This window comes from Enoplosus armatus, chromosome 5, assembly GCF_043641665.1.
Source record: "Enoplosus armatus isolate fEnoArm2 chromosome 5, fEnoArm2.hap1, whole genome shotgun sequence".
Taxonomy (NCBI): Eukaryota; Metazoa; Chordata; class Actinopteri; order Centrarchiformes; family Enoplosidae; genus Enoplosus; species Enoplosus armatus.
In genome coordinates this window covers 6643107-6666622 of record NC_092184.1, presented here as the reverse complement: position 1 = coordinate 6666622, position 23516 = coordinate 6643107, and the positions used below count along the sequence as shown (strand labels likewise).

At 43.2% G+C, this 23516-nt stretch overlaps 1 protein-coding gene across 1 annotated transcript; it reads right to left on the bottom strand.

Moving 5' to 3' along the window:
* bcl9l (bcl9 like) lies at positions 1-22986 on the bottom strand. Its single transcript, XM_070905822.1, has 10 exons — positions 22816-22986; positions 9024-9097; positions 8197-8609; positions 5973-6095; positions 5397-5571; positions 5141-5225; positions 2359-4774; positions 2013-2267; positions 1594-1692; positions 1-1563 (listed from the first exon to the last, which is right to left on the bottom strand). The coding sequence occupies exons 3-10, from the start codon at positions 8519-8521 to the stop codon at positions 512-514; spliced, it is 4530 nt and encodes a 1509-aa protein (XP_070761923.1). The 5' UTR covers positions 8522-8609; positions 9024-9097; positions 22816-22986; the 3' UTR covers positions 1-511.
* Between the last annotated feature and the right edge of the window lie 530 nt (positions 22987-23516).

The window sequence follows — 23516 nt, the reverse complement described above, 5'->3', positions numbered from 1 at the left end:
TTCTATTTTTAGACTTCTATTAAAACACAATTATACAGAACAACTGCAAACAATCACAAATTGCATCTTATATACAGCAAGTATATATATATATATATATATATATACACATATACATATATATATATATATATATACACATATACTTTTGCACAACAGTTTGGTAGTTGGAGAAAATAAATCAATGATACTAAAACAAATAGAAATTTGAGGCACTCCTCTCCTGGCTGCCACTCTGTTCCCACCACAAATACAGACATCTTTGAAATATACATATTTTACAGTATTTTAGAAAATGGCTTCAGATTTGTTATTGAACTGTGTTACAGTGCTTTTAAATATTCAAATTTTTAAATCAGTTGTAATCCAAAATCTGAAGACTGTCACTGATTTATTGTTTTTACACTTTTAAAACAACTGCAAGAATAACATTAATGAAAAAACACAATGGGAAGGTAACCTTGTGGACAGTTTTGTTTTTTTGTTTTTTTTACAATTTATGTGAGCTGGATCAGAATGGCATATTGGCCATACCTCCAGGGCCATAGCCAATGGGACTGTCCAGAGACATTCCACGCTGTCTGAGAGACTGGGGACCCATCATACCAGACTGTGGGTGGGAAGGGGCCATCATGGGACCCTGAGGGGACATTAGAGGACCCTGAGGGCCAAAGGGATCCCCTGGAATTGACATGCTTCGCTGCTTAGCCTGCATCATCATAATGTTTTGCTGTGCCATCAGATTGTGTGGGTGCTGCTGGGAGGACATCATGCCAGGGTATGGATTGGAAGGATGATGGAGAAGGCTGTTAGCCATCATGGCTTGCTGTTGCTGGAGTTGCTGCTGGGGCACCATGCCTGTCCTTCCCATCATATGTCCAGGTGGACACATGGGGCCCATGCCCCCACCAGAAACCATACCCCTAGAGCCCCCCTGAGGAATGCCCATGCTTTGACGTATTCCACCATGTGAGGGGTGAGGTGGCAGCTGCTGTTCAGCCATCATATTCTGTAGGTTTGCTAAGTGGGGATTAGATGAAGGGCCGCTGCTGTGGGGAGGGCCAGAAGAAGACAGCTGTTTGAGGAGCTGCTGTGGAGTAGGTTGCTGGGATGGTGGCCCCTGATGTGGATTCTGATGTGGCTCACTCTTGGGGAAATATTGAAGAGTGCTACTGGGCTTGTCAGAAGGAATGATGCGGGAGAGATCAAACTCAGGGATCCCTGTGTGAGTGGGTCGAATGACTTCACTTAGATCTGGGCCATCCCCCATGGGCAAAGAGGCAAATGAGTCTGAGGGGTGAGAGGGGCGTTGGTGAGGATGACCTTTGCTAAGCAGGTGTAACTGCTGAGGTGGCAGAATATCCTCGTTAGACTGAGGGAAATTCTGTGACATTCCTCCAATAGGTGAGTGCATGGGTGCATGAGGTGGTGGTTGGATGCGAGGAAACCCTGCCATGTGGTTCTGAGATATAGGTGAAACATTGCAGGGCCCCATTCCGTCAGGTGCGCCTCCCCCCATCATGGCAGGCATGCCCATGTGGTTTGGGGAGGAAAGCACAGGTCCTGAGGCATCATGGGACAGGTGCTGCTGACCTTGGCTTACAATACCCATCGGGCTTTGTGGATCACTGTGGGGACCAATGGAGCCCTGGGAGACAAGTATCTGGGAGGTCTGGGGGTTCCCAATGTTTCCTGGTGATAAAACAAGGCCAGCATGTGAAAAATCACACTATTAACATTTGAAAATAGACTGCTCTCTTTCTCAACACATTAGACAGAAATATTAATTGGAGGTCTATTCATATTTTCAAACAGCACTACTATAATATGAGGGTTTAGGCTGAGAGAAGGTTTTTGTAGGCAAAGCAACACAGATCTAAGAATTAACGCACTTCTCTGATGGCATGGCAATATCTACAAATGACACATTGAAGCAGCCATTCTACTGCTTCCTCTTTGCGTACTGCCGTATGTGCAATGAAAACCTGTGTAATGTGTTCTTGTTTTCATACCTCCAATGCTGACACCAGATAGAAGAGGTCGATCTGGCAGCATCTCGTCATCGGAAGTGGCAATTGTTTTGATTGCATCATGATAGAGAGGAGTAGAACTGGGCATGGCATACTTGGACATCTGAGACATGATAAGAGATAGAGGATTCTGAGATGGAGGAGCATCAGGAGAGGAAGTAAATGGCATGCTAGGATTCATAGATCCTGGCTGGCTAATGGGAGTAGAGTTGGAACTCCTGGGGGGAAGTGATTGGCCTGCAAAGAACATAAAAAAATGATTAATGTCATGGCAATACAAGGAACAGCATTAATGATGATCCAACATTATTTTGGATTCTGAGTGTACCTGTTTCAGTAGAACTACTTCCTCCGTTGCCCACTACCTTCCCACTAGTTGGACCACCTGGACTTGGAAGAGCTGTTTTAGGAGACGCCCACCCTGGAGAGCCCACAGCCATGGCTGGGGACTTGAGTCGTCCAGGAGAGGCAGACGGAGAGTGCAACACAAGGTTGGAAGACCCCATCACCTGGGGAGACTTGATGGAAGAAGAGGAAGGAGTCCCAGCACCAGACGCAGGGGGAAGAGGGGGGTGATGCCCTGCAGAGGTGATCTGTGAAGGTGACTTCAGTCCTTGAGCAGAGGGGGAAGGTAGAAGAGGAGATGGCTCTTGGTTGAGGGATGGAGACTTGAGTTGATGAGGAGGAGGCACTGAAGGAGAGGTCAGGGGGTTAACATTGATTGATAGGTCAGAGGAGTGCCTAGGACCGAGGTCAGTTCCCCTGAGGCCTCCAGTCATCGGCATATGACTAAGCCGCGATGTACCTCCCATTTGATTAGGACCTTGCTGGTCAGGCCCAAACATCTCAGGGCCAGGTTGTTGAAGATAGGGCCCTTCCACCTGTCCTCCAGAGAAGGGACCTTGATTGGGAAACTGGAAGGGGCCATCAGGTCCTGGGATCATTCCCTTATTTACTCCTCTTCCATTTTGTGAAGCCCTGATTCGTGAAATCTCTCCAGGGCTAAACATCTCACCTAAAGGCCCCCCTCCTGCAGGACCTCCTCGGAGCTTCTGAGATAGCATCATCTGCTGTTGTTGCTGAACATTCATCTGTGGGTTCATGTTCATTGTGAGGTGGCTCCCCAGAGTAGAATCCACCAAGTCTCTCATCTGAGGTCCCCCTCCAGGAGAGCCCATAATCTCCCGTGAGCCAGTAAAGTCCATAGGATCGCCTCGAGTGGAGGGTGGACCCCTGCCCATTCCCAAATTGGGAAAGTCTGGGCCCCCAGGATTATCCATAATTCTTGAACCAAGGTTGCCCTGTTGCTGCTGTTTAGCTAATCTGTCAAGTTCAAACCTAGGAAGCCCCTGCATCTGTCGTTTCTCCATGATACGAAACATTTCCTCACGTGTTAACAGATGCTCTGGGTCACCTTGCAAGTGCTGAGGAGGTCCACCGGGGTAGCAGCCATGAAAAGGACCTCCACCACCTATGTTGTTGGGGATATCATCTAGCCAGATCATCCCTGGCCTGGTGGGCCTTTGGGGTCCTAGACCCTCCACTGATAAAACTCCCCCTGTACTACCAGGAAAGCCCCCTCCCCCAGGTGGCCCTCTCTGCATCTGTCCCAGGAACCTTGGGCCACGGGGTCCCTCTTGGTGCATGTCTATCATTCGTGGATTTCCACCCATTCCTCCTGCCATCATATTGCCAGGACCCCACTGCTGGTCCCCAGGCTTGCTGTGGTAGGGAGGAGGGGGTCCTCTCATCATCATAGGACCTCCATGCATGCCCATCTCGGTCATCATTCTAAAGTGCTGGGGATGCGTGGGGGGTTGCATATCTTGATGTCGTCTCTTCTCTAGGTAGTATTCTTCTTGAAGTTTCCTCCACGCCATTTGCTCTGGGGTCAGCCCCTCTGGTCCAAGTAAGGGACCCATGTCAACCCCAGGTGAAGACAGCTGGTGATGCGGGTGTTGTGGTAGGTTATGGTGAGAGTCCATTTGAGGGCTGTCAAGGGCAGGTCCACCAAGGGACTGTGTTTGAGAAATGATGGACTGAAGGGGTTCTTCATATTTCTTCATCCCTCCCATCGGAGCCAAGGCTGATGATAGCACATTACCACTACTGCAATTGCCGGAGTTATTAGTACCATTGTCATTGTCCTCGAGAATACCACTCCTATCAGTATTGTTGTTATTATTTAGGTTGGAGGAATTATTACTAGCATTATTGTTGGAGCCTCCTGTGTCTCCAGGGCCTCCACCCCCCCCACTGCGCAGAAGCAGCCTCTCTATGTCTCTAAGTGTCTGCAAAGAGCGCTCCCTGTGTTCCAGCTGCTCCTTTGAAAGCCCATCTGTGTTTCCTGGGCCACTCCTCTGGCCTGTATCACTCTGTAGGTGTGCAGATAGGATTGAGGGACTCCCTGAGGGGGAAACAGTAGCATCAGGAAGAGTCATACCCCCTGCACCTTCCCCATCTCCATTTCCTGGGACTGGGCCTGCAGGTGTTGCCATGCTTCCTCCCTCTGACCTAAGGGCGATGATGCTGTTATTGCTGGAGGCTCCGCCAGGTCTGGTCTGAGGGGATTCATTATCGGAGTGTCCTGCTGATGACGGTGTCCCTGCAGGATGCAATGGGCCTCCAATTCCTGCAGAGGCTGGCCGTGGAGTTCCACTTTGGGATTTAGGGGTGCCTGTGGGTGGAGAGCTGTTGGAGTTTACCTTCTCAGATAGGTTAGGAAGCTTCCCTGATGGGTGTCCCTGTGGCAGACAAAAGGAGAAAAAAAAGTTAAGACTATTAAAATGCTATCACTACTCCTACAATTACATTATTGTTTATTTTTAGTAGTTGTAGTTATATTATATAGTATATCGTCTATTTGTTCATTTGCCAAAACAACACATAGTGCACTTCACTTTCTTAGTACAAGTATTCACAGCAGTCACAACAGTCACAACAACTGCTAATGAAAAGAGGAACAAAGAGGGGACCAAAAATAGCTAAACAAATTAACCTTCCCACATACTTTGCACCTGTGGTCTTTACTGTGGAAACACTTGTACTCCCCTGTGACTTAACAGAAACCTGACCATTTTTTTAATTGGTCTGAGCTATGAATGTCTGACCTGCTCCAACTTGGTGCGTGGTACATTTTGCTGGTGAAAGAGAAGGATGGAATCGGCCTGTCCTTTCATTACTGCCTCTGCAGCACTGTCAAACAAATAAAGCAATATTACAAATTAAATGCAGTTACATAATTCAGTGTTGAACTGGAGATCCAATCAAAATCTAAAAAACAAATCAAGTTTGTTGATAACATAAGGAAAATCATTTCTGATGTGAAATAATCACCTGCATGTCAGGCTGGCAAATAGTTCTCACCTGTTGGCTAGGCCGGTTGTGAAAACATACACCACCTGCTGTGAAGGCTGAGGTGGCTCTGCCTTTAGCCCTGGTCCCACTCCACATCCCATTACAGGACCTCCAGGTTCAGACATGGGTCCTGTGGACAGGCGATCAGAGAGCCCCTGGATAGGACCTGCCAGCCCACGCTCTCCTGAGAAAAATCAGTAGCACACTAGTTTAATTTGTCTAAAGTGGTAACCTGGTTTATAATTGTAATACCAGTACATCCTTTTGGCTACAACATCTAAACACTAGATGGAGCTAAAACACATATAAAGTCTAATCAGTGGAAAGGGATAGTATGGCACTCCAAGCTGATCCTCTTCCTATCAGTGTGTGTGCAGGATCTGAAAACAGCTATGGATAATTCATGGCTTTAACCTGTTGTTTTCAGAGAAAATAAAATTGAGACGAGGCAGGGGATTTCTACATGTAATTCATGCGGCCTCACAGTTGTGGTCACAATGATACCATTGTTAGTGAGGACTGTGCTGCATTCAGACAACAGCAAGTGGCAATGTGTTTCCCCTCTTTGGAGGTAGACAGACTCACGGTGGGTCGCAGTGTGTGGCTTGTCTTCATCCTCTTCCGTGTCAGGTCCAGAACACCATTCGTCTCCACTATATGGCTGTTTCTTCTCCAGAACACAGCGCCGCTTACTGCGCATAACACCCTCTAGAGGATAATACACACACAAATCAACACTTGGAAAACAACTGTCATAGCATTGTCCCTTTAAAGGATATCATCAATGTATTTTGTTTTTACCATTCACCACCAATGGTCTAAAACCATCACTGTATTTTCCAGAGCCATAAGTTAATATACTACTGTCTGTTATCTGTCTAATGACGTTTGCCCTAAATCTGAACAGGATGTCAAATGGCAGAATCACTTTAAATCAATCATCAAATGGTCTTCTGTAAAAATGGTTATTAGCTGCATCATGAAGTCGTGTTAGTAAAATTTACCATAGTCATGTCATGTAAAATTATGGGTTATATTTCAGAGCTACAGCATGTCTGTGTGAGCCAAATTCTGAAAACATTGGAAGCCTATAAAAAAGGTGAAACTCGGGTTCATGCACCCATGCTTAAACCATCTCCTATGCTTAAATATTTAAAACATTAAGCAACTTACAGGCAAAAATTAAACACTGCAATCATTTTCACTTCTGCTCATCTCTGTATTGGTTTCCTTTTCTTTTTTACAACAATATGCCATGCATACTAATCACATCAACAGATGTAATGTTTTGAGAAGCATGTGCTGAGCCTTCTCACATGGCGCAATTCTGATTCTGTGGGTGCACAAGCTGCTGTGCGCCAGTGGGTGCAAACAGCTGCAATAAATATATAGCAGCTTTAACATTTCCAGAAGGTAACCTGCAGTAGAAGAGGCAGCAACAACTTCTGACGGTGGGTCAGATGAAATATAAATAAAACAGTGGGTTTAAATGATCAAAATGCGAAAAGGTACACTGGCAATATCCCTGATTACTGTCACATATTTAGAGAAGCTTTTTCCGGCTCATTACTCAACCTCTTACTGACTTTGTGGCAGAAAACCATTTCGCAACAAACACATCAGATGGGCTTGGGTAACCACAGACTAAAGATGGTGAATGTACAGTAAAGAAGGAAGTAAGTTTGCAGTGACAATACATAGCAAAGAACAGCAGAGGGAGGACTGCTACCTTGACACAGAGAGCCACTATGAAAGAGCTTGTCTTCTGAGAATGTTTTTATGTTTTTGTTGCCAGCAGTTACTGGTTTATCTTAACAAGAACGTCAGCCATTGAGCCACGTCCACGACCGTGTTCAGACTATTTGTCATCCACTCTCTACAGGTTTCCAGGTTTGGTGGCGGAATGATTTGAAATAAAGAGGAGGGAGGCTTGTGTTTCATTTGAATACACTTTTGTTTTTCTACAGGCAGAAATTAGATCACAGGGAATGAGACAGAAAGTGAGAGACAGAAGGAGTGTGTATGGTGTGTATGAGTGGGTGTGGAGGTCAAATGGAACCAGAAGAGATTTCCCTTCAAATGATCCACCCTATCTTTCATTTTCTCCCTCTTTCGCTCTTTGTGTTGGAACCGCGCCTCTCCCTCAGAGGTGTGTGTGAGACTATGTGTGTTTTTGTGCGTGTGAATGTTTAAAGAGGAGGTTCAAGTCATGTACAGGAAGCCCAGATGAGTTTCACAAAATCACATTAATGTCATCGGCAGTCAAACGCTCATGTGACCACACGGACACTTAAATAAGCAACAGCAAACAAATGCAAATCAAATGCAACACTTTGTACTGAACCACCTGAACACAAATGTTTACCGAGACACTCACAAAAAGGAACTTAAAGTCTTCCCACCCACTCACTGTCTCCTGCTTTAATAACATCCTCTCTAGGCTTACTACATTTTTGCAACCTCATGACCCGTTTCTCACTGAGCTTTACAGAAAGCCCAGATGCTTTTTCATCGGAGACACGTCACTGCAGCGCAGGCACGGCACAAACTATCAAAAGCCAGGGGGAAATTCTGACACTCCACTGAAAGGTCAGGGCATTTCAGCAAGAGAGAAAACAAGTTTTTCTGTCCTCTCAGTCCTTACATTCACTTCCTGCTGTGGAGGAGGTGAATGCATGTAAACTGGTATTTCATGTTCAGATTTGGCTGATAGGAAGGCAAAGGAAGTGACCTTCTGCATACTTAGAACAGAAACAGACTATACGTCCCAGATGCTGACACAGTTTCCTTCTATGCATGCACGTCTTACCTCCTTTGGCATCTGTCTCCAGGGTTGGAGGTATGACATTTCTTGATTCACCAGAGTCAATAGAGACGCTCCGTTCCCGCTTGGATTTTGTTTTCAGCATCCCTCCGCCGCTGCTCACTGATTGGCTGACAGCCTTCAGCCCAGGATTGCTGGGGGAGATCTGGTTGGTTTTGACTCCATGGCTCCCGGCACCGACGCCCTTTGGACCCAGGTGGCCAGCAGCTCCCTGCTGCTGCTGAGCTTGCTGGTTTACACTGGGTATTTGGGATCGGCTGTCACTGGTGACCTGCTTGCCATGATTGGCCAGTTTATTGTCTGGGTGCATTTGATTGGCTGGTGATTGAGGTGGAGGTCTGGTACGAAGAATAGCTGTGCCGGTTTGTCAATGGAGCTCACATTGCTTACAGGCGACACTGAGGGAAAAATCACGATTATCAGTATTTCAGACTAAGGTTCTATATTGGAATCTTATATATTCTTATTTTATTTTATTTGTCTTATGTATGTTTGTATATTGATATAGTTTGGTGTATCATTTATGTTTCTTGAAAAAGAAAGTGGAAAAAATAATAATAAATTGTATATTGGGCCCTAGAGTTGAAAGACAAATTCAGATCATTTCTCTACAAGGATCTGGGAGTAATACAAATCTGACCTATAAAATATATAATCAGGAAATAGCTTCTGGACAGAGTTTATAGATACATACTTTCACTGAATCTATTTTAGCTTGTGTTTTCTAAAAAATAAACATGTACAGAGTGGACGATGGGCAACCCACTCTGGTTCCAGGTTAGGCCTTTAAACATTTCTGCCTGTTCACTCACCTCATCTCACCCAGACGCTCAACTGATACACTGCCATGCTGTTCTCCAGGACACTTCACTGACCACACATGGACCTGGGGGGCACCAAGAGAGCAATATCATCAGTGGAGCCAGATAGTAACCTTTACAGTCAGTGCTATCTGTCAGCGTGTGCGTCCTCAGCCTGTGGGTCAACATCAACTTTATGAGCAAAGATGGAAAAGAGGGAGAAGAAGCCCAAAGATTGATAAGAGAGACCAAGGCCAAGTGAGGTAACTGTTCCTTTAAGAGAAAGAGAGCAAAGACTGAGTATGAGCTGGGGGAGGGACCTGCAACTCAGAAGTAGCTCAGCAGTGTTTTAGATCCCTCCCCCTGCCAAACACTTTGCAAACCACAAAAACTGCACCACACATTCCACAACACTGTCTTGTAGCAATACCTGTCCCTCCCTCCCTCACTCAGAGAGACTCATTCTCTCAGTTTCGCACTTTGAGTTGAAACACAGACAGATTTTAGTTTAGGCCTATTTAGACATACCACCAAACCTGACAGTGTGACCTGAGAGCCCACATGACGAGGCCTATGCCTCAGCTCTCAGATATCTGCTTCTAGCTTTAGTGGTAATGTTCTCAGCAGGATTCAAGCTCAACATGAAGAATGGAGGACACTTCCCAGCACATGAGGCATCATTCTGGGTTCAAGTCCATAGCTGCAAGCTGACGCCCTCTTGACACCGCCACCTGCCTGTGTCCATAACCCCAAGCTTCTGATTTTAACCTCTGCAACTGGGGTGTGTGTGTGTCAAAGAATTTGTGTGCAGTCTACAAACTAAGTTGTACACAAGTTTTTTTTGCCGTCTATCCCACAAAAGCTCCTTGTGCACAGAGCATTTAACTGTTGTTCAGTATTTGCAGGTTTCAACAAGACCCTTCCACACCTGTTGCTGGTGAACAATAGTTGGTCAAAACAGTCATCACAGCCTGTTCAAAAATATCTAGCTGAGGTATTTGGCTGACATAATGCAGATCTCATGTAAACATTTCCACTGGTTTCCATTTTTGGCCGATGACACAGTCCCACCACTGTACACGGCGTAGTCAGTCAGGTCAGCTGTCTCGCTCTAACAGATCCATCTGTACCACTCACTCACCTTGACAGGTAATAGTAAACACAATGCAGTTATTAGTCATTAACTAACACAGGCTCAAGTCAGCACAGAACGGTGCCTTGTTCGCCGGCTGAGGACTTCATCACTCATTAACTCAAAAGGGGACAGTCAGACGTCGCTCCTGTTGACAAAGGGTGACTCACCTGCTTTGTGCAACACAAAATGGAGGCAGACTAATCATACGGTGAGTCGCTGACCTTCGAGTGGACAGTTAAGAAAAGATAGGCCTATCTGAAGTGAATACCAGTCTAGTAGATATCAAGGAGACTCCCAATCATTTCTGCTGTGGCTGATATGATCAACAAGGCAGCAAGGGAAAAGCCTGAAGTGTCCAGTTTGGACTGTAAAATAACTTTGAAGCAGGTACAAGTCGTTGAGAGCTCTAGCAATCGTTGTGTCTCACTTGAACATTTTGTAAACCTGGAGTTAGGCCTTGCACTACCATTATCCCCACTCCTTGCCACGTGTATGGAGCCTATATTTAAGTAATCAGCCACAAGGAACATGACACTGACTTTAGAGCAGCTAAAGCCTTTTTCAGACTGGCTGAGTTTTTACTTGAGAGGGTTTCGAGTGGTTTTTAGGTTCTGTGAAGTGGTAATAAAAATCCTTAATGAATATTATAGTATGTAATAGATGTTATTCCTTGACCTTCTGAAATAGTAGCTAGACAAGGTGCTGGTGTGACTAGCACTTTTTAGTTAACACATTAATGTTTAACTGAACTGCTGTGCGGTCACATCTCAAACAAAGCAAGTTTCCCCATTCAAGCCAAGAAATTCTATTTGTATAGTGCTGTTTACGGGCTTCAAAAATTATTTTATTTGGATGAGTCTCAAGTCCCATTTTGTGTTGCAATATCTGGAGAAAAGTGCTTCAGTGCACTGCAGACAGGAGAATACAATTAAAAACCATAATTATATATATTTAGTGGAGTTTTTAGATTAGACACGTGGCATAGAAGGCCTGGCTTAGTTATTCATTCAAAATCAACTTAAAATGACACACAGGTGATCTCCATTCAACTTATTATACAACTTTTCCTGCCCCTTCTCATTTCTCGGTTTGTACATCCTCGATTCCTTTCCTCACCTCCTCTCCTCATGTCCTAGTCCCTCCCACCTGAGATGTGTGCAGAGGCAAGGAAGAGAGACGAGGAGAGAGGTGACAAGGCAACAGGCATTTCACAAAATGAGACATCTGTGCTTCAAAGCAGTTATTTCAAAGCAACATCAATGAAATATGACGTGTGGCACACTTGCATCACCTGTCCATTGTTTTGTTATAGCTTACTGCTGTATCTCATGATCTCTGTCAGATGAGCATAACAGTGTTCATGACAACTTATATATTTACTTTTAATTCAATCCATAACTTGGCATAATGTGACAAGAATGTACGGATGTCCTAAAAAAAATAGTTTGAAGCACTAGAAATGTTTGTATGAAATGACAACACGAAATACAGCAAATTAGTGCTGAATGCAAGGTAATGTTCTTGTTGATATTCATTCAACGATAAGCGCATTTGATCATCTTAAATAACTAATACAACTTATGAATACAAAAGGAACTATCTCTACTATTAGAGTCCTGCTCCCGCCATGGTTTTTATATTCCAGCTGTGTGTCACGCCTCTTTTATACGTCGCGGGTGCCGAAAAGACTTCAGCAAAGGATACACCTGAGGAATGATGAAGGATTAGCTCCTCCAGCAAGCCTCCGCTCTCCTAGCTCCTCCCTCTTCTAGATGCATTTTAGGAATAGAGACATCCTTCCAGATGGCGCACTGAGATTGATTTCCGGGTCACAGGCAGGAGGATGGAGGAGAGAGGAGACGAGGAGGAGGAAAATAGAGAAATGAGAAGAGCCTCTGGTTGAACTACTGATGCACTGATGGTGTCAGAGTCATCGTAGGGTGTCAACTACTTGTATTTTGTATCTGTATCAGTTTGTGATTATTTACTCTTGATCAAAAACGCCAAATTACATCCACTTTGATTCAACTCAGACACAGAGAAAAAGAAAAATACCAAGGGGTTCAATACTTTTTATAGGTACTGTCCTGTATATTGAACAGCACTACAGATACAAGCAAAAATGTCCATATTCTGCAATCAGCTCTCATTTTTGTTTATAAAGAAGGCGTCAACTAATCAGACACACCTTAAGTACCAACACTAAACTTTTTAGCTTCTGTCATCTGCATTCATTACATCCTGACCTCAACACACAAACATAACAAGACATTTAACAGCTAAGCTTGAGAAATTATGAGTAATTATGGTGACATTTGAATGATGGAATTAAATCAAATCAACCTGGCTGCTACGCAATTAATCTGCAATAAAATCAACACTGTAAAATCAGAGTTAATGTCCCTTAAGGGCGCTGTTCTCTCCCCCTTATCCAGTTTCAGGTTTCTGCCAAACCAGGTATGAGCGTTCATTTTCAGGCTAGCTTTTGTGTTCATGTTGACAAGGTTGCAGCTCTCCATCTGGCCTCACAGACTGTAGCTTTCCTTATTAAACAGGGTCTCCTGTAGTTCTCCTTTTAATGGTTTCACAACTTCTCTATGGCAAGAAAATATGTTGCTCTCATATATTTATATCTGTAGGTGCAAAAAGCTAATTGCACTTCTTCACCCAACCATACAAGCCCTTTAACCAACAGAGAAGACAGGCAGGAATAAAAGGTAAAACGGCCAACATCTGACACTAAATATGAAAGTCTTTGAAGAATTTCTCACCCAGGTTGAGCTGGGAGAGGCACAACCCTGAAAAGGATAAGCAGCAAGAGATAATGGATGGATGGATAGATGAAACCTGATTAAGACCCAAGTCTTACTAACTGTGCAAAAGAGCACGCTGACACAGTTTGGAAATGTACAAACCCCAGTTTACCTTGTTATGTAAAGGGCACTGCCTCCCATGACTAATGACACATACCTGGTGCGTACAGAGACTGACTAATCAAGACCCTGGCATCATCCATACTACCCATACTGAGTCCAGCAGCTGACCAATTACTGAGAAAACACATGAAAAGGAAACCATTTTAATCCTCACACGTATGTATGTATGCATGTATGAATGTATATATATATGTCCAATATACAATTCTAATACATACTAGAGGAAAGGAAAGATTTGCCTGCTTATTTTCAGCATGTCTCACACCACCAGTGAATTGAACATTTTTCTACACCAAAGGCATTATGTCAAAGTGGAGGCTCCATCTAAGGCAGGAGAGATAATCACTGTTTGCTAGGATCAAACGGTTTCAAATAGGCTGATGCCTTTGCTTGCAACAAAAAAGTTAGCGTCTTACACCAAGGAAAGCAAGGTATGTACAGTTAAAAGAGACATGCATGCCACACAAAACGTATTCATGACAATTTGTCACTGCCAATGTTCATGATGTGCATATACCAAGTTACCAAAATGTTTCTAGTTAAGAGAACCCAGTTCAACTGACACCTGTTGATTATGTGGAGGATTTTTTCTAAATACGGCTATCCTAATGTGCATTCACACTTTGAAGAAATGATCTAACTGGCTGTTTCTGTACAGAAACAATCAGTAAACAAATCAGTGTGTGTCCATGAGACGGGGAGCCAGCAGAGAAACCGAAAACAATCACAGAAGTATAACGGTTGACATTACTATGATCATGCCCTGATGTACATTGTTTTGTCTTATTGCCTTCTTAGTATGTGAGATACTTATTAAGCCTTTAATCAAACAGCATGTTGCTGGGCATTTGTTTACACAAAGTGTACGATGTTATGAGCTGTTATCCAATCAACGAATGTGTTAGGGGATAAAATGTTCTCCATTTCCCTTTCCTTATTTGACATTTTCACAAGTTGTTTGGGAAACAAATTCAATTTAACAGTTGGACCTTGTCCAGATGCGTCACATCACTGTTCCAAACAAATTAGGGAAATAATTCAATGAGTTTTAAAATCCATAGCGCGTGGTCTTTACGTCTAATGCTAATTTAGGGCCATGATGATGAGTATATACACACAAAGCAGGCCAACACACACAAATACACGCCCCTACATTCCTTCAACATCAGTGGAAACAAACATTACTGTTCTCAGTTAGGCCTGAAGGTTTGATGATTCAAATGAATTTGCCAAATATGTATTTGCTTTTGAGTGTGGAAAATACGGACGTTGTATTTCTTTCCAGCTGACAATCCAGGAATGTTGTATTCTAAGAAAATCTGAATTTATAATTGCTGTGTGTGTGTGTGTGTGTGTGTACGTGTGTGTATGTCAGTATGCCTACGGTAAGAGGTTGAGATCCTATTTAGTCCCAGTGGGTCACACAGTACTCTGTATTTTTAGAGCGAGCTGGTATTAATAGACCCAGAGAGCCCTGGGAAGTCAGGGCCAACAGTGAGAACAAAATACGAAGCCAAGTCCAAAACACAGATGCCACAGAGCTGCTCTGTGGACCAACACCAGTAAACACTGAGGCCAAAGTGTTTAACAGTACTGATGAATGAATAATGTGTATGACGCAGGAGCACACAAAGTTACACAGAGATGCACAGTTGAGACTTTTTTGACATCAGCTGGTTAACAAACTTCATTTGCACATGGCGCCAGTCGAAAAGTAGAAGGAAGGAAAATAAATTAAATGTGCTTGGCCACGCAACACTAACTTAGGACAAGGCCATGCTAACACAACATGTATGACTGTTATCAAAATAAATCCTCTGTGAAGGACTATTCTAAAAGGTAAAACGTGTCCTTGCAGGGTCTACCAAGTTCTTGTTCAGCCATTATCAGTTATTATGGTGATCTAACAGGACAGCCACTGCCAACATATATGTCAAGTTGACCAGTGTGTGTCTGTCTACAGGCTGGTAGATCTTGAACATTGATAAAGGCATCAAAAATGTACTAAAGTTATTAGCTGTATCTAACACTTCAGGAAACATTTTGAAGGTTTTGCGATTGCATCTTGCACAGTTGTGATGCTATCACGTTCAAAATCTGTCCACAGACAAACATATAAACGCCACACAGACTCACAAGGTGAAAATGATACCAGCCACGCGCTGGTGGGAGTACTGTAAGAATATTACAGTGTTGTTTCCATAAGTGTTTTCTTGTCTTCATTGCAAACGAGTTCTCACCACCTAAGGCATAGGTTCTACTCACCCACATCATGAATATGTTCAAAATATTTCCATACCTCATCTGAATGTCTAAATAAAGTTTAAAACATTCATCTGCTGTTGCTCTTTGCTTTTTCTACAGGTACAATCTATTAACAATAGATTTTGCTTTTTTAAAAAGTATTAACGTAAATCCTTTTCGCTGTGCTACAGAATTTTGGTTTGTGCTACCAAACAGTGCTGCTCAAAGGAAGAATGCAACACACCTCGCCTGCTTTCATTTTATACACATGTAATGTGGGCTTTGTGGCTGGTGTAATGACTCCCTTCATGTCCACACACAATGGTTTCAAACAAGCCCTAAATTGTCACCCTTATCACCACTTTCCACTGAGTTACACATGCTGTATATATCACTGAGGTCCTGCTGATGTATCTACCCGTGGGCCTTCTTAAACAAATTTATCAACTCTAAAGTGGACTGTGACAAATTTTTATGAAATGTGACATGACATGGACAGCTTTGAACCCTTCTTTGCTGGAACGTAGAAATAACCATGCTACTCCATGATTACAAGCTGCTGTGAGAGAACAGTTTGATTGGGATGCACTGCGAGAAAAGCAGTGAATGGTGTAATTTCTCCAAACTGTCAAACATAAAAATGTGTTTTTAGTCACTGGTTGGACAACAATCCTTGACCATACACAGCTCAGAAGACTACCAGCTCAAGGACACAACTTGAACGGAGGACTCTCAGCTTTACCATTGTTGGTATAACAGTTTCATTGAGATTAGACCTGTGGACAGAGAATACAGCAGTACTGTCACTGTCTCCTGGGGTTCAGATCTCACCACGTTACTGCACATTAAATAAGTATGCTCGAGTGGTACATAAAACTCTATAACACTATATTTAAAAAAAAAAAACTAAACTCTTCTGACACTTCTTTCTGAGGGGAAAAAAACAGAAAGGTTCAGTCAGCTACTGAACTGATTTGCAAGCCAAGGAACTTTAGAAAAATCAACAAGGATGATGACAGACGAGCTCTGCTGGGTTTAAAGATGTTGAATCATCTGTCAAACCCCTGCCAATTTTCACTCATGGAAAATCGACTGAGACCAGTAGTGTGAAACTGCTTCCAAGTGACAGCCATCAGTACATTTTGAGTGACCACTGGTGCCAGCACCCAATAAAATACAGCCTTTAAACTCTCTTTGATGAATGACGTTTCAGATTTTGCATGGTTCTGTTGGAATCATAAAGAACCAATGTGTAAAAAAGGATTCCCCTCCTGGGTCTCTTAACAATGTGACCACTTAAAGGTCACTTAATAATAGTAATATAGGTAACATAGGTCATATTGACATTAGCAACTGATTCCAGATTATGAACTGAGAAACTACCACCCACCTTGGAGAGACTCTTTGGTGCTTGCACAGAGGGAGTAGATTCAAAACTCTCTTACTTAACTTTCAAGTAGAGAGGAGACTATATTTGTATGCTGTCAGAGGCTGTAGGCAAGCAAAGGCCACAACTGGAAGTTGTTCAAAAGTCTTGCAACAGGAAAAAAAAAAAAAAAGTGTACTGCGTGTTTGGCATTTTTGGTCAGAGTGTAACAGACGGGGAAACCCTGTTCATAGATTATTGACCACATACAGCCCTATAGCCATTTCTATTTCTTGCTTTTTATAATCCTTGCCATAACATATTTTTCTTTCCCTATATCACATGCTCGTTCTCTTCTCCCAACATGCACGTTGTTTTTCTGCAGCCTGGTGTTGTAGGAATGTCTGCAAGCATAACAAGAGGTTACTGCAGGTCAGCATCCATTTGAATAAACATCTAAAAATGAGAAGGATGCAGTTGGTCCAATGACCTATCATGTTAAACCTTTGATAAAAAGGTTGGTTTACTTTGGGGAAGAAGTTAATCCACTAACTCTGTTTACAAGTCTGTGATCTGCATAGCTTCCCTCTTTGCACTCACAGTTCTCAGTCTGCTCATAATACTTGTTGGGGGTAAACTGCAGTGCATTGTGGGACAGTACACAGGTGACAGCGCACTAGGGGGGTTGTGGAGGGTTGCTGTGGCAACAAAACATGTCACGGGGCTGAGTAAATATAGGCTAACCAGTAGGCGATGTGCAGAGAGAAGGGCCTGCAACACAGGAAAGGCCACAGAAAAAAAGGAAAACTGAGACATTTGTGAAGATCTCAAAACATCGCTGTTGTTTGATGTAACAGGCCTCACTGCACAGTGATGACAAAAGACATGACCTGACCATGTACCTTCCTTTTTACACCAAAGAAAAACGTTATGAACCGTACAAAAAGGAGTTGAGCAGAGGAGGAAAAAGGAAACTTTTGCTAAAATATTAACTGATTCAATGAAGCCATGACAACCTCTGATTTATATGTGCTACAATCAGGGTGGAGGTTGCATGTGTTTGTGTTATATGTGTTCTGGACTGGGGGAATTTTGCAGAATGCATGGAAATATGGGCAATTTACACAAGATCTGTTGGCTGTTGGCTGATAAAGACCTCCCTAACAGGCTGAAAATTAAGTGGTAAAAAGACTGTAGGCACCTAGTCCATGGTTTAGCCTCAGCTCAGGGACAGGGAAGTACTGGTCTCATTTTGTACAGAGGGTCAAGGGTTGTATCCTTTCCAACACATTCTGGGAAGAACGCCAACTAGAGCAAGGAAAAAGACCAAACTGCAGCCTCGGTACAGACAGACGGCAGGTATTACGGCACTGAAGCAGTTGGAAAACGAAAGGCTGATGGACAGAAGCCATTCAGTGTCAAGCTGCACACACACCTACCAGTCTGCACGAGAGAGGACGACCAGTATGTCCAACAGTGTCTTGGTGTATACCACAGGTCAAAGATCACCATCATAGAAAATGAGTGTAAGTGTAAAATCCATTTCAATATGGCTACTGTACCCGTCATCCTCCCTAAACATAAACCGTTCATTAGCCCACACACAAATACATGCATAGGATACACATGGTTTATCATACAATATGTGGGTTTGTCAAATTTCTTTGACACTTTCTTCAGATTTGGTGAATTACCAAAGTAGAACTAAAAGTGTAACTGTTGTTCCCCTGTGGAGCGTTAGGGGTTGCATGCAGCATCTTGAACGGAACCAACCATAAAGAGTGACCAAAACTTTAGCCTAAACATAGTCTGACTCACCGGATGTAGACTATTTCAGTCGCCATTCTGCTCCCCGTCCACTATCTACTCATTACTGTTTTCAAAGTCTGTGGTTGTAACGGGTTCAGTGAGTTCCTCCAAAATTAAAGTATGGGTAGGCTTCACCGCTAGGACACTGATGATCAAGTTTCATCATGTTTGTCTTATTTTACAGTAACATTATCTAATCTACATACATGGTTTACTATTTTATGCAGCATTTTCTTTAGCGGGGATTTAACCATTTTAATGCCAGGGCTTGCCTCCCCACATGCAAATGTTCCACCAAAACAAGTTCCCCTCAAGACTATTTAGCAAAGGCACCGTCGCTGCATCCTGGGCTCAGCGCTGCCTAGGACGATTGTGATTGGTTTAAAGAAAAACAGAACTACGATGGGTTGAGCCAGACCTTTCTCAAAAGTGTGGAGACAGGTCTGGCTACGGGAGACTAACCTAATCATAAACTGACCTTAACTGAAATAACTTAACATTAGCCAAATGTGGGGACAGAAGGGCTACAATTGGAGAAGCGTCAAAATTGACACAAGTTGGGCATCCAACCTAGAAATGACCCTATGAGTTTCAGCTGGTCATAACTGCATAAAAAGTGGTGACGGTACAAGTGGAAAGGGAAGTGTTCTGAGCTGCAGCAATGATGCAAGCTCTGAGAAACCTATGATGGAAAACAGATGAAAGAAAGCCAAAGGAAAATTCACCTGGACTGAACAAGCATACTTATAATTATTGCAACGGATATAAACAAGGTGGGAAATTATTAAGTGCACAAGCTTGGCCTTTGCTGGCTAAACAACAGAATGTATGCTAACAGACACTTTGTAAAGTAACCAACCATAATTTGAAAGTGATGTTCTCTAACTTATTTGTTCGGTAAAAGAGTGAGAGTGTATTACAAATTTCAATATTGCATACGAACTGTAAGTAATGGCATGATTACAACAGCATAGGACAAGAAGCTTAAGAGGACAGAGGTGGTGACAGATGCAGCATCCGGATGTAGAATCCCAGTTACAGCCTGTCTGTTTGTGCATTTGTATGCCATGCAACTTGCAATACAGACTGCTTAGAGGGAATAATGGTATGCACTGTTAAAGCCACACGTCCATGAGACCCGCACAAAGATAAAATACTATTGTGCATTCATGCAGAAGGCAGTACAATCAAACAAGCATCTACCAACTCGTGAAAAGTTCAGCATTCACATACCAGGAAGTCACTTGGTGATTTCTGCAGTCAGTGCATGAATTCAAATGTTGTGCATTGATTCTCCAACAGCCCTTTGGTGTTTTTAAAAGTCAAACTGCTACCAAACCAAAGTATTTTGACATGTATGGGGCACTTTTTCATGCAATGTGACGTGCAGTCACAGCACGCATGAAATCCGCTACATCCTCAACAAGACTTGCGTTTATTATCTCAAACGTGAAAAATGCAGCACACAGTTCCCACATTTGTCTTTTATAGACCAGACTTAGCTTACCTCGTTCATTTATTCTGTTCTGTAATATTGTTAAAATGCTTTGATGATTGGTTAGATCTGATCAGAGCTCAGGCCTCATGGTAAAGGAGGAATGTGGGCTCATTGGTCACCGAGCCTGTGATCACACCTGCAGTTGGTTTTGTATCTGGAAAAGTTTACTTTGATGCATTTTCCTGTTTGAGTCATCTACTTTAACACAGACACGTTTCAGGCTCGAAAACAAAAGTCACACAGGCACGCAAGTATCTAATTTATTGGATATTAGGATTTGGCAGTATCAAGATTCCTCTCCCTGTAACTGGACACACATACATTTTCTTGGGTTCACATCAGTGTTGAAGATGTGAAGAAATATTTTAATATAAGCATCCACTGACACTCAATTTGTTACTCAAGACTTTCCAAGCATAAGTAAGTGCTGATTAACAGAGGTGAACATCTGTCCTCTTGCACCCATGAAACAGTGTACAGTATCCGGGGGTTAAACCCTGTAGTTGGTTCATATTACATTCTCACTTCTCACAAACAGCACCACAGATTGCTTGTAAATGGATCAAGACCTGCATGCTCACAAGGTCTGCATGTTGCTATCTGGTGCACACCTGAGTTCAAATGGCATTGTTCTCACCTGACCAAACAAACTAAAGTTGAAGAGCCTCTGACTCTGCCAGGCATAGTGTGACTACATATATGAATGTCATTTGAAAGGTTGAGGACCAGCAGCAGGTTGAGGACCAGCAGCAGTGTGGACAGAGAGACTTTTGTCTACAAAGACAGTATGCAAAAATATGCAAAGGATAAGCCCACAGATAGGCACAGAAGCACAACAGACACTGAAACATTAATGTGAACCTTCATTTAAGTGTCATAAAAATGCTTAGCCTAATTGCTTTCTATTTAGGGATTAGACTGGGGCCTTGCTTTTTTCACTAGGCCTACAGAGCACAGTACTTAAGTGTCTTAGTATATTCTGTCGTGTGGAAACGTTCTCAATATCACATTATTCTTTCATAGCTCACCTTAGCAGTGCTCCCTGTAACTCACCCCAAAGTTCTCAGATCACCTAACCAGATAAGAAACACTTTGTCAGCAGCTCACCAAATCTGTCTCTGCTTGCACTAGAGCAGTCTGTGTGGACATGCAGTGGCTCCCACGCGCTTATTCATTCAAATCAACTCTGGACAAAAGAGGCAGGAACTTACTGTACAATTAAAGATGCATTAGCCTCCTTATTGTTACAAGACAACTGCTTCATCATCACCTGTTCTGACACTTTTTTGTGACACACAAGTGTACACAATTGCCTGCTAAAATATACAGGCAGTGCTTAGCACTGGATGGATTAAAAACAAAATATTTGGTCTAATAAGCCCTGACATACTAGATTATCATTGTAATTGTCTCACACAAAATTTATTCGCAGGGACCACAAAGGATTAAACATACATACAAAAAACAGAGCACAAAATAAAATAGGCTTGTATGAAGGCCTACAGGTAGGCGGGGGAATGTCTTTTTAAAAAAAAAAAGTCAGAAAAGAAAAAGATGCTCTGAACTAAGAGATATTTCACTTCCAGTGGAAAGCAACACACAGTGTACTGTGGCTCTGAAAGACAATTTCAGATCAAGTTGCAAACTCTGTTAGGTGCTATATATAGCTCACCAGGATATTGTAGATACACAAACAGCATGAAGCGCCTGTACGCGCACACACGGAAAGAGAAAAGCTGTAGTATCTCTCTCTCCGTGAACAGGTTTAAGTGCAGCATTACCACACCATATTCAACAGGCTGAACTAGCAGGGTCGTGGGTCATCACAAGTTTACTGGACTGAGACCACACACACACACACACACACACACACAGGGAGGGAGAGAGAGAGATGAAAAGGGTGTGTGAAAGAGAACATCACTTTACACAGGCTGTAAGACAGCAATTAGCTTTAAATTATAATAACTACAATTCTAATAGTGGTACCGACACATTCATTGTGACAACTAAGTAACCAACCTACATAAGGTTTGAGTTGTCAGGTATAAACTTATGTTGACGTGCAGCTACAGTACGCCTGTCTGTGTTAAACTGAATCACAGCGGGGCAGGAAATGCCTATTTAATTTAATATATTTAAATAGATGTAATTTTTGTACATTTGCGTTAACGTTGACCACGGTAACGGTATAGCGGCGGATAGTGTCGAGCAGCGGCGGCATTAACTGCATGTCGGTCTCCACATGCCCACGCTGAGTCTGTGTTGATGTGACAGGTATCGTTAACATACGCAGTCTGTCACCTACTGAACACGGTTTAGCTGCTTAGCACAAAACCATTCAAATGCTGCTTTGGCTGCGTCTGTCAGATTAGCTTGCTGACAAGCTAATATTAGTAAATTACACATCTGGATTGAAATGTTCTTATCGGCAGACCGAGACCGTGAAAACATAAAGTTGAGCAAGCACCGCATTCTCGTTAGGAGAATTTAAGGACACATGCCCCTGGTGTGAACCCCAGCGCTCATGAGTGGTGACTTGCTGCGCCAGCCAGGTCCACGGGCTAACTTAGCATGCTAATTCATGTCTTCGCTAGCCTACTTGCTTGTAAACTGACGTTGCCGTAGCACACATCTGCAAGCGAACCAATGCTAGCTAACGGGATTTGAACTTTGTTAATGGCTTGCTAGCGACCCGAAGACTTCATAAAAAGAAGAGAAAGTTATACGAGTCCACACGTAAAGAAGGCGGCTCCGAAATATGCGAACAGCTAGCATGCTTCGGCAGTGACAGTGTTTTGAAATGCTGTGTACTGTACCTGGTGTCTGAGATCAGAAGAGGCCGATGTCAGGACTGACGGCCAGTCGACATTCCCCGGAGTGGCCGCCGCCACCGCTTGCTCCGTTCGCCGTACCACTGCGCAAGATGGTCCCGATCCCGATGTTTGATAATAAAGGAGCTGGTGCAGTTTGGCGGAGGTTCAGATGGTGATAAATAACACGGCGTGTCTAGGTTGAAGTTTCGGTTGAAATCAGAGGACGCGTCACCTTGCAGCGGTTCATGACTCCCACTATTCAAGATGTAGAAGGGCAGGACGTTGCATTTCTCTGCGAGTCCATATCACTCCCAGCCGCTGACAATAATTAGTGTGGCCACACGGGCATCCGTATGTCACTGTACTGATATGTCATACTGGACTGTGCTGAGAGTCGGATTGTTTTTTTCACTCTCTTCAAAATGATCATAGTAATATTTGTAATATTTTCAGACGATGATGATGTCAACACCCTGAAATTAAGTGTTGCCTTGCAGACTCAAAATGCACTGTGGATGCCTCTCCCGAAATGTGGGAGAAGCGATCGATAAATGAATAAAACAGCAGATAGTAAGCGTCTTGTTTCCATCTGATTAGGTCTATCTGATCCAGCAAATCATCCTCTCCATCTCAAATCTCAGATCACATTTCTGATGGACCCCATCCTGCAGTAGAGAGCCGTGTGATTTCAAATCAAAAGTAGA